Source organism: Chiloscyllium punctatum, chromosome 8 (assembly GCF_047496795.1).
Source record: "Chiloscyllium punctatum isolate Juve2018m chromosome 8, sChiPun1.3, whole genome shotgun sequence".
Lineage (NCBI taxonomy): Eukaryota > Metazoa > Chordata > Chondrichthyes > Orectolobiformes > Hemiscylliidae > Chiloscyllium > Chiloscyllium punctatum.
The window spans coordinates 43,123,276-43,135,507 of NC_092746.1; the positions used below are offsets into that span (position 1 = coordinate 43,123,276).

At 38.3% G+C, this 12,232-nt stretch overlaps 1 protein-coding gene across 2 annotated transcripts in view; it reads right to left on the minus strand.

The window, feature by feature from the left end:
* The window catches only part of LOC140480493 (glucocorticoid-induced transcript 1 protein-like), a 226,278-nt gene that overhangs the window by 81,250 nt on the left and 132,796 nt on the right, over positions 1-12,232 (minus strand). For both annotated transcript variants that reach the window (XM_072575420.1, XM_072575419.1), the window contains one exon: positions 2,972-3,088. In XM_072575420.1, the coding sequence (XP_072431521.1) occupies positions 2,972-3,088 (117 nt within the window). The remainder of the gene's footprint in view (positions 1-2,971; positions 3,089-12,232) is intronic.

Below are 12,232 nucleotides of genomic sequence, written 5' to 3' on the forward strand. Positions count from 1 at the left end.
AGCTCTGTGGGACTTGATTGGCTAGGACCTGCTGGAGGTGTATGACAGTATGATTCTGTCAGGTAGCATGTGTGAATCCTCATCTACAAGCAGAAGGGGGACAGGGAAAAAATTTGGAATTGGCAACCAGTCTCATTGATGACCAAAATCCTGTCTAAGGTCATCGTCATCTGGATCAGGTCTGCTCTGGGATCAGTGATTCACCCTGGGCAAACCTGTGCTGTACCAGGCAGGACAATCTATGAGAGCCTCGCGGTCCACAGAGATATGATTGCCTACATGCAGAACGGAGGGGTGGATGCCTGCCTCATCAGCCGGGAACAGAAGACGACCTTTGACAGGACATCGCATACTTAAACGTAGGACATGGTGTCCAAAATGGGCTCAGGGGAGGAAATCTGCAATTGGATTCATCTGCTCTACATCAACATCATTAGTGCACTCTCAATCAATGGATGGGAATCAGGAAGTTTCCCGATCAGATCCGGAGTCAGGCATGACTACCTTCTCCAACCTGCCTTGCTTTTGTATTGCATAGAGCCTTTTATTGAATCCATCAGGAAGCATGCAAGCCTGAGAGGAGTGACTATTCCAGATCAAAACCTCCCTGTACATGGATTACATCACCATTGTCTGCTCAGATCTGCTGTCAGTGGCCTCAGGAGTCATGGTAAATCGAGGCAAGAGCAAGGCCATGTTCTTTGACAACTGAACCAACTAATCCTTTATCCCCTTCACTGTCAGGACAGATTACCTGAAACTGTCACACACCTCTTGCTGGGAAGTGCCTTTGCAAAGTAATACTGGAGAAAGAAGCTGTAGTTTTTAATCAAGGTTCATCCTGAGCAGCTCCATGACACAGAACTCTGTGCTCTATGGTCTGTTCCATGGGATATACACTAAGACAAACATTGACTGCACCTGGAAGACCATCAATTTGATGAAAGTTGCTCTTGGGTCTGCCCGAAACTTGTTGGTCTCGCAGAACAAGTTGGTCTCAATTGAGTGTTGCAGACTGGAACATTCCAAAGTCTAGACTATGTGCTGAAGGATGCACTAAAGCATGGGAAAATTGTCACCAAGGTGCAGTGGGGAAAGACCACTGTCTGAGGTATTCCTGCTAAAGTTAATGGGGGGTCCACTCAGTTATTGGACCTTCCTGGTGCCTTAATGCATGTAAATATATCTTGAATATGTAAAAGATGCCTTTGGTTGGTTGGGATAGAGTCAAACTCAAATGTTTGTTTGTTTACTTGATGTTCTATTCTACCAAAATGAACTGCATTTGTGACAAGGTATATATACAAACATATTTTTTATGAAAAACATATCTTTCTGAAATTTTAAAAAACTTAGCCTAAGGTAATACTCTCTTTTTAAATTTTATTTCCTCATTTTCCTATATAGATCACTCCATGTAACACAGACAGTTGAGCAGGATGGCCAGCTGTTTATCATTCTTGGAGAAGTCCTAAACCCAGCACCTGGTAATAAATCTAAGTGGTGACATTGAATATCTACAGTCTAGTACCATGGTGTGAAAACTAACATTAATCCAAGGAACACAACTCCATAATGGCATGCACTTGCACTCCACCAAGAAAGGTGGATTTGATCATAGGATACCAGCTTCTGTGAAGTCATTTCACAGTCCATTGTGGGTCGACCCACAATGCCCTTAGGAAGAGCACTTGGTTTCCTTCCAACTTTCTAAACAGTTAATAATGATGTACATCTCTTCTGAATTTACACCAATACAAACTTATAGAAAAAATATTTGTGGTTGATATCAATTTTTTGATGCTCAGAAGGTAAGACTTTGTTTTTGTGATGCAATAAAATGGTTACTAAATTGTGCACTTGGATATTCTGTAATGTGAAACCACCAGCCTAGTAACTCCCATTTAATTGCATAGTGATTATATCTGAAATTCTGATCTTTCTCCAGCTCTTTCATAACCAGGGCAGCAGGCTTAAGTTGTTTACATGCATGAAATGCTCATTAAAGCATAGATTGATCAGCACATGAATTATCCTCTACTTGCATATTTCATCAAAAATCTGATCTCCTACTCAAGCAATCAAATTATTAATATGCAATTCAAGATGCAGGCTGCTATTCTTGGAAGAAAAATTTCAAAACCCATGTGCTTTATCATTCAACAAATTTCTATAACTTCTTTATACTGTTGTGCAAAAATGGTCCAAATGTAGATCAGTGAAATATATATTTATACTGCATTTCTTCTGAGGATAACCACCATTTCCCCTCTCTCTCGCCACAGGTCACGAGACTCCTTAGAAGACATGAGGCACAGAGAGCTCTCAGGCTGCTGTGGTTTTATTTGGGTAAATTACATGTTTTTCTTGTTGCAACCTTGAAAATAAGTACCTCATTTTCAACTGTAAAGGAAGCCAAGGGAGCTGATCTACTTAACGTGAAAATGAAATATTGATAGTTAGACTTGAGACAATGCTGTAAAACTCAACAAGTTGGCTTGGAAAGCCAAAAATGCTTGCCTCTGAAGTTACCTTTGTCTTTAAAACAAAGTGTTTTAATATATTCTCATACCAATGTTAAAAAATAGAATCAATCAGCTGTGAAAACTTGACATTCAGGAATACTTATACAGAGATTACAAAAGAAAAACTGCAAATGCTACAAATCCAAAATAGAAAATGCTGCAAAATGTACAGTATCTGAAAGAAAACAATCTGTTAGAAATTTCAGATGGAATAATTCATCAGAATTGATGAAAGCTCACACGCAGAATATAGCAAAGTCATCAACAACCAACCTATTTACTGACCAGCTCTGATTGCTTCTATCTTACTTTTATGTTGGTATGAAAATTTCACTGTGATGGAAAACACCTAGCAATACATTGGTACCATCTAATGATTATACCTGCTAGAGGAATGCCACCGATTCAGAAGATTCTACACTATTACAACTTGCAGGACAGCGTACCTGAGACTGATTGATAGCTGTATGATTACCATGAAGCGGAGACTGGCGATCCTTCTCCTTGTTGTGCCGATTGCTTTGCTTACTGCGTTGGAGTTGCTGCCTTAACTTGGCAATCTGCTATAATTGGATACAAATAAAGCAAAGTAAGAATTTATAAGCAGATAAAATAACTTAAATGTTGGTAATAATTTAACTGGCAATAATTCCCATGACATATCCCACTCACTTCTGCAGATGATAAAAACAATGCAACTTAGAGAGAAAAAGGTTGAGAGATGACTTAATTGAGATATGTAAGATAAATCAGAGAATTAGATGGGGTGGAAAATGAGAGTCTTTTTCCTCGGATGGTGATGGCTAGCACGAGGAGATATAGCTTTAACTTGAGGGTTGATAGATTAGGACAGATATCAGAGTAGTAGGGACAGGGAATGCACTGCCTGCAGCAGTAGGAGACTTGCCAACTTTAAGGGCATTTAAATGGTCATTGGATAAACATATAGATGAAAATGGAGTAGTGTAGGTTAGATGGGCTTCAGATTGGTTACACAGATCAGCGCAACATCGAGGGCCAAAGGGCCTGAACTGCGCTATAATGTTCTATGTTCTAAATGCCCAGGCCGCTCTTCCAAATGGAAATAGCTGGATATTCCACAATTGTAATTTGTTTATATAAAAGGCATATGAGAAGAATTATGGTCAAGCCAAAATAATTTAACTTTTTGATAGTTTCAATAAAGATGAATAGAAAGACAATAGAAGGGGGGAGGTGATGGCTTTGTGGGTGCTTTTTATTGTTGGACTGTTAATCCAGAGACCCAGGTAATGTTCTGGGATTCTGGATTAGAATCCCACCATGGCAGCTGGTGGAATTTGAAAGCAATAAACAGAAGTCTGGAATTAAGAGTCTAATGACAACCACTGTTGATTGTTAGCATACATGCTAGCTCTCTGCAAGAGTAATTCACCCAGCTACTGCTCTCTGGCCTTTCTTCATAACCCTATAGAATTTCCTTTTCAGATAATGAAAAATGCAAGGTTAGGTTGACTCTGTGAATGCACACATGCAGACATCAGACTCCTGATTCAAACTCAATAGATATCTCAACTGAAAAGTCAGCAAGAAAACTGAAGCAATTAAGTTTGATTCAACAGTAAGACTTTTTTTCCCCCAATGCTCAATAGCATATAATTAAAGCACAATTTTTTTAAACCTTCTATCCTTTACATCAATAAACATCTTTACTTGGTTCAAGATCAGAAAGGCATGCAAAATATTACTAGGTCTCAGAAATGTCACTCTCGAGATAGAAAATGCACCTCCAACTGTCTATTCCCATTTCAGAGAAGCACTTTATTTCAGCTTGGTTTCCACCCTCATCAACTGAAATCTCCAACGTAAGATACAAAGAAATCCAAAGCCTACAGTGTTCCATTTGCTCTGACTAACAGTAAAATAAATACACATTAGTCCATCTATAAACATTTGACTGATTACAGAGAAACTAATTCTTAAAAATAACAATTTAGACTAATTTTCAATGCACCAGATAAAATTGTGACATCTGTAAGTATTAAATCAGCTTTTAACAGTAATTAATGCAATAACAGAACCACACTGGATATACAATAGAAATAGGATAGATGACATAGTGCAAACAGCAATAGCTTAACATAATACAACGAATTTAATCAGCAGGATTCAAAACATAATGCTCAGTTCCCAAGAGCCACTCTGAGTGGCTCCAGTTTAATTGAAATCTAATACATTATTTTTGAGCAGATGCCATGTTAGAAGCGACCACTGAAGCACAAAGAAATTAAAAATACAGTTATTGGGGGTGGAAGAATTGAGGCAGAACAGTTAGATAAATTCAGAGAGTCAACCTAAGCTTGCTGAATCTAGATTACTGCAGCATTAGTCAAGGCATAGTAAATTTAAGCTGTTGACTTATGACAGTACAATTCAAGTTTTTCTTTGCTTGTATTAATAATAAGCTAGTCAGATCAAATTCATGTGACAACAGTGTCTACAGCAGGTGTCTTATGCTGTACTTATGCTTATACACCATCAGGAAAAACAAAGGGCCACATTTACATGAATTCTGCTCCTGTCCTGCAAATTGTGGCTTCAGTCTACTCCAGAGAAGGAGAACAGCAGTGTTCCTTGCATGTTCTAACTTGTAGGAAACATATTCATATCTACAATTTACTGACCACAGCAGAGGAGCACACAATACTGAGAGAAAGCTAACTCTATATCTCGAGCTATTCTGGCCAGGGAGATACTGAAAGAGGTTGTGTGACCTTCAACGGGGAAAAACAACTGAGATTGACCACAGGAAAATGTTTGTTTCTTAGTTTTGAATGTAACTATTAACCAGTTATTGGGAGTCCAAAATAAGCAATAGATAAACAACTGGATTGTACATCAATTTCACTGTTCTGGAAGAGATTTTAAGTTAAGATGTTATTTTAACAATTTCAACTAGCCAAGTTTATTAATAGCATTACTCTGCAGCTAAGAATAGTCAGTTGTTAAACATATCATACAATAACAGCTATTTACATATAGCTTTTAATGTACAGGTCATTCTCCTGCAACATGCATTTCGTTAATGCGAATTCACTATAACAGAATTGACGGATTGGGGACACTGTTTCTGAAGCGCAAACTTTTAAAGCGTGTACTGGTTATAACACAATTCTGGTCCCATTAGTTGAAACGGAGTTGCTATTATGTGATTTTCTTATAACACGGGATTGCATGAGAACAGAAATTATCACATTATAGCAGAACTGACTGTAAAAAAAAATCTGAGATGTACTAGGCCACAGGCTGAGAAAAGAACAAGTTGTGTCAGTGGGCATGTGAGATTACAGTTATGGGCAGCAGCTGGTGACCATGGAGTTGAAAGCAGCTAAGTTTGCTAGATGTGTTGGAAACATTCCTGTTTCTCCTAGTCCAACAAACAAACTTATGGAATTGGCCTTTCTCACCTCATTTCACCTGCTGAATTTCCAAGGATAAGTTAAAATGAAGAAGTGTTTATATATGTTGAAGATGTATAGCCAATACAACTTGCTTCCTAACAGTGAATGGTTTCTCCATCCTCATCCCATTTTCAACAAAACAGGAAATAGACAGACTTGTTTACTGGGTTGGGTTTGAATGCTTCACTAGTTTTAGCTTCGCACCCAAGTCTAACCCACCAATTCTTCAGAGTTAAAATTACACACCCAACCCCTCTAACAAAATTACTTGAATGTTCGGAATTATTATTTAATTGATTCACCCTGAATGGTTATGAATACATACTTTAGAGACAAACCTTGCATGGGGAACTCTCCAAGGACTTTGACAGCATCATGTCTGCTCAATATTAATATTTGTAAAGAATGTAATCATTTTGAAATTTTACAGAATGCCTTACTGAATTCACTTTCATGTACAAATATTCAAGGTGACCTTTATACCCAATAAAATGCTTCTTTACCCACAATATGAGACAACACCACAAATCTGGATCAGGAAAACCTTCAAATTCCATAAAACCAATGGGGCAGACACATGCAACCATTTATACATAGTGAGGAGATGGCCAAGGTGCAATGTTTCTTAACAAGGCAGACAGGCTTCCAGATAACATTTTGGGAACCCTGGGTATGATCCCACCATGGCAGATGGTGGAATTTGAAATCAATAAAATCTGGAATTCAAAGTCTAATGACGACCATGGATCCATTGTTGATTATTAGAAAAATCTGGTTCACTAATGGCCTTTAGGGAATGAAACCTGCAATCCATACCTTGTCTGGCCTACATGTGACTCCAGACCAGAACATTGTGGTTGACCCTAAATGGAAATCAGAAGTGGTCTAGCAAACAGTCAGTTGTATCTAGTTGTTACACAATCTCGAAAAAAACAAATGAAACCAGATGAACTATCTGGCATTGGCAAAGGCACCAGAAATGACAACAACAAACCCAGCCCTATCAGCCCTGCAAAGGTCTCTTCATTAACATCTGGGGGCTTGTGTCAAAATGGGAAGATTTGTCTTGTAGACAAGTTAAGCAACAGCCTGACATAGTCATACTCACGGAATCATTCCTTACAATGTCCTAGACAACCTCATCACCATCCAAGAGTATGTCCATTCTCACAGCTAGCACATGTGGAGAACAGTGATATACATTTGACAGGGAGTTGCCTTGGGAGTATTCAACATGACTCCAGAAACTATGAAGTCTCATGGTGTCAGGTCAAACATGGGCAGCTGAAACACTAGTATCTGCCCAAGGTGAAAAATTGCCCAGGTATGTCCAATCTATGCATTTACTGTCCTGTCAGTGCCTCCACCCCTCCACCCCCAACACTACTCTTGATCATCAGTAAAGTATTATGAAATATCAGCAATAGTGTTATTAGACAGCACTTGCTTGGCAATAACGTGCTCATTGATGTTCAGTTTGTATTTCACCAGGGCCACTCAGTTCCAGAGGTAAAAATAATGACTGCAGATGCTGGAAACTAGACTCTGGATTAGTGGTGCTGGAAGAGCACAGCAGTTCAGGCAGCATCCGAGGAGCAGTAAAATCAACATTTCAGGCAAAAGCCCTTCATCAGGAAAAAAGTTTATGGGCGGCATGATGGCACAGTGGTTAGCACTGCTGCCTCACAGCGCCAGAGACCCGGGTTCAATTCCCGCCTCAGATGACTGTCTGTGTGGAGTTTGCACATTCTCCCTGTGTCTGCGTGGGTTTCCTCCGGGTGCTCCGGTTTCCTCCCACAGTCCAAAAATGTGCAGGTGAATTGGCTATGCTAAATTGCCTGTAGTGTTTAGGTGCAGGGGTAAATGTAGGGGAATGGGTCTGGGTGGGTTGCGCATCGGCGGGTCGGTATGGACTTGTTGGGCCGAAGGGCCTGTTTCCATACTGTAAGTAATCTAATCTGATAAAGGGCTTTTGCCCGAAACATTGATTCTACTGCTCCTCCGATGCTGCCTGAACTGCTGTGCTCTTCCAGTACCACTAATCCATTCAGTTCCAGAGCTCATTATAGCCTTGGTTAGAACATAGGCAAAAAATGATGATAGCCAGGGGTGAGGTGAGAGTGACTGCATCAAGGCCACAGTTGTCTGTGAGTATATGCATGGCTATTTTCTGATTGAAACCAGCTAAACCACAATTTGGGAAGGTTTGAAGAAAACACAGTAAAAAAGATAACACAGAAAACAGATGAAAAGAAAAAGGACAATAAGATGACAGAAGTTAATTTTGTCTAGAATCTTTGTATCTTTGAGACAATAGGGTTCCTGAAATATTTTGGGTTAAAAGGCAAGAAACGACTAAGGACAGCCTGATCAATTACATTTCATTTGAAAATTGTATTTTGTAGAAATGGAGACAACACTTCTATGTTCTTCTGTTAAAGACAGTGATACAGTAGAAAGTGGAGTAGCTGTTTTTATGGTGCTAGATTTGAAATACAGCAGTGCACTAATAAAGTACCATAACAAAAATCATTTTAATGTTCTAGACAATCACTCAAGAAAAGTTAAGTCCCCTTATTTTGTTGTGATAACTCTTCCCAGTCACTTATAAATTGAGGTTCCATGTCATTTTGTACCCTAATGCAGTTTTTTTATATTCATGCAAACTCATCTATGACAACGTTCATTAAAATCATGCTTTAAGTTATCGATTTTTTTCCTGCACACAGGATGCTCCAGCAATAGGTTTTCAACTTGCTTTAAAGCCTTGCAACAATCTGCATCAGCCATCTCCTTTACTCATGTACAGGTCATTCTGTTATAATGTACATTTTGTTAAAGCAACTTCGCTGTAACGTGAACATTTAAAACGTGTGCTGGCTGTAATGGCTTTAAACACAGTTTCTAAAGTGTGATTTTTCTGTAACACGGAGTTGCATAAGAACACAATTATCATGTTATAGAAGAACTGGCTGCACCTGTATGACTATATGTACGCAACCTGTTTTTTGAAGACCAGCCTTCCCCTTGCTACCCTTCCATCAGTGGCTATTCAATTAGCCCAGTGATTAGAAATATTTTTCCAACCATATCATCAAACTCTGTTCAGGTGTAGGCAGCCCCTCGAGCCTGCTCTGCAATTTCACACAATCATGGCTGACTCCATCTTGGATTCAGTTCCACTTTCCTGCCAGCTGTCCATAACCCTTAAACCCATTACTGATTAAAAATCCTAAGTTTAGTCAATGTCCCAGCATTCACACACACTGGGGTAGTGAATTCCATGGATTCACAGCCTTTTGAGAAAAGTAATTTCTTATCTTTATCTAAATCTGTTACCCCTGAATTTAAAACTGTAACTCTCATTCCAGACTGCCCCACAAGAGGAAACATTGTCTCTACGTCGACTTTGGCAATCACCTTTAGTATTTTATATACGTCAATTAGATCTCTTATTTTTCTGATTTCCAGAGAATGTAGGCCTAAACTGCTCAAATTCTCTTCATAAGACTATCCCCTCATCTCTGCAATTAATCTAATACACCTCCTCTGAACTGCCTCCAATACAACTACATTCCTCAAGTAAGGGGACAAAATTATACATAATTCTCCAGGTATCTGCTTGGTAACTTTCTTCCCCATTCCAAAATAGGCTCCTTCAACCACCTTAAATTTGAGATTGCATTTGCCTGCCAAACTGCTAAGCCCCCTTCCCTTCCCTTGAATTCCTGCCCACTTTGCATGCTCTCTGCTCAGATTCCTCTAATCCATTTCAAAACAGGTCACAGGAAGTAAGGAACATTATACATACATTAATATAGTTGTAAGTTGTTTGGTGGGGCAGTGTTGTGCAACAAGTCATCAGTTATGGATCAAAAACAGACAATGTAGCAGAAACTCAGCAGGTCTGGCAGCATCTGTGTCAAAGAAGTCATATTAGTCTCAAAGTGTTAATTCAGCTTCTGTCTGCACAGATCAGAGTTTCTCCAGCATTTTCAGTTTGTGTTTCAGATTTCCAGCATTCTTTTACTTTTACATCAGTCATGAGTGTCTAGAATACAAAATGATCATTCTCCAAAGCAATGGGATTGGTTGAATAGCTATTTCAAAGACCTAGCACAAATGTGCTAAGTCAAAAGACCTCCATCTAAGATGTAAGATTTCAAGAAGGTAAACAGCACCATTAAATCTGTTAATAGCATCCACAGACAAAAGTTAGAAAAATAAACATCACCATAATAAATTGTCAGCATCTAGTAACCATCAGAAATTGTAGACCTTAAAGTATATTGACAAACACATTCCAAGCAAAGTATATGAATAATGATGATTTCTTTTCTTCATATGCAAAGGTCCTTAAAGTTTTGCAGTGTAGTTGGAAAACAACTTATACAACATTTGAAAATCTGAACAGACACTTCATAATCATAATAGTTCCAGAAGGCATTTAATGAAGTGACTGAAGATTAGCGCAGAAAATAGAAGCTCAGTGTACCAGGTAGCATATTAATATGAATAGATTGTTAGTTAGCTAACAGAAAGCAGAGAGTAGGCATATAGTCTGTATCAGGTTAACAAAATATAGGAATGATGAATCAGAGGATGGATGCAGGTATCTCAACAGTTTACAAAAATGACTTGGATAAAGAACAGAAAGTACGGTTGCCAAATGTTCAATAATACAAAGATAAGTAGGAAACAAAGTTAAATGGATGGGCAAGAGCTAGCAAATAATGTATAATATGGAGAAATGTAAAATTGTCCATTTTGGAAGGAAGAATAAGAAGGCAAATTATCTAAAATGTAAGGCAGAGCTTTATGGTGTATGGGGATTTGGACTTTCCATTTCATAAATCACACAATGTTAGTATGCAGATACAGCAATTAGGAAACTGAATGTTATTATTCATCATGAGAGGAATTGAATACAGAAATAGGAAGCTTATGCTAAGTTTTGCACAGCAATGGTCACCTTATATCAGGCAGGATATAAGTGCACTGGAAATAGTTCAGAGAGGGTTTACCAGACTAACAACTAGAATGGGAAGGCTGTCTCTCAGAGGAAAGGTTAGACAGGCTTGGTTTGTATCCACAGGAGTTTAGAAGAATAAGAAGCTATTTGAGTGAAATACATAAAAGTCCTGAGGGGTCCTGGTTTGTATGAAGAGAAGATCTAGAAGAGAATACTCTAAGGAGAATCTAAAATTAGGTGTCACTTTTGAAAAAAGAACAGGGGACACCCAGTTAAAACAGAGAGGAGATAATTTTTTTCTTGCTGCAAGGATCATGAGTCTTCGGAATTCTTCCTAAAAAGGTGTGCAAGCAATACCTTGACTTTGTTTAAGGCAGAGGTAGATAGACTATTTTTTTTTATTTTCAGGGGTAGGAAGGAATGGGGATTTGAAAATACAACCAGAACATCTATGATCTTCCTAAATGGTGGAAACAGTTTAAGGAGTTGAATGGCTTATTCCCATTCCTTGTTTGTATGTTTGGACTATTAGATTTAAGCAAAGCTTTAACTAATCTTTTCAGGTGCCAGTTAAATACAAAAAAAATCATAGATATCTTTAATGCATTGCCATGCCTGTTTTAAACAAACATCCCAAGATATCTAAATCAAAGTCCTTTATCTTTCCTAGTGACAGACTCGTGTATAAGATCATCCACTTAACAAAGTAACTGAGAAAATTAATGAAGTGTATCCTCATTCTTGCTAAATAGCTAGATGAGAAAATCAAATTCAATTCAGTCTTATTTCATCTTTATCAATCTTGCCAGATCATCTGATAAACCATTAATCTGTAGAATGTTGATTCTACCATATATCTGAAGTGAAATTTAAATATAATCAAGTCCAACAAGCTACATTTTAAAAAATGTATTTCAACTTGCCTTACATAGATAGTAAGAAATATACAATTAAAAAATCTATCATATTAATGTTTTAGTCCAATATTACAGCGAGTAATACAAACCAAAGGTGATCTAAGATGCACTCTACATTGCAGCTTGCGTTGTCAATCCAATCTATTGGTTTACCATTAATGCCACAGTTGCAATGCAATTGCAACCTGCTTCCAGCATTAGAACCCAGCATGCAGCTAAAAATAAGTCCTGCGAGAAAGGCCGTTTTACCACAATGACAAAATTGGCAATTCAATAAACCAACAGATTATTTCTCAGCATTAGTAATCAGCATGTGCCAATAACCTGCAGCACAGCATGACCAGGGAACAGCGACTGCTCAAGAAAACCAAAAAAAAA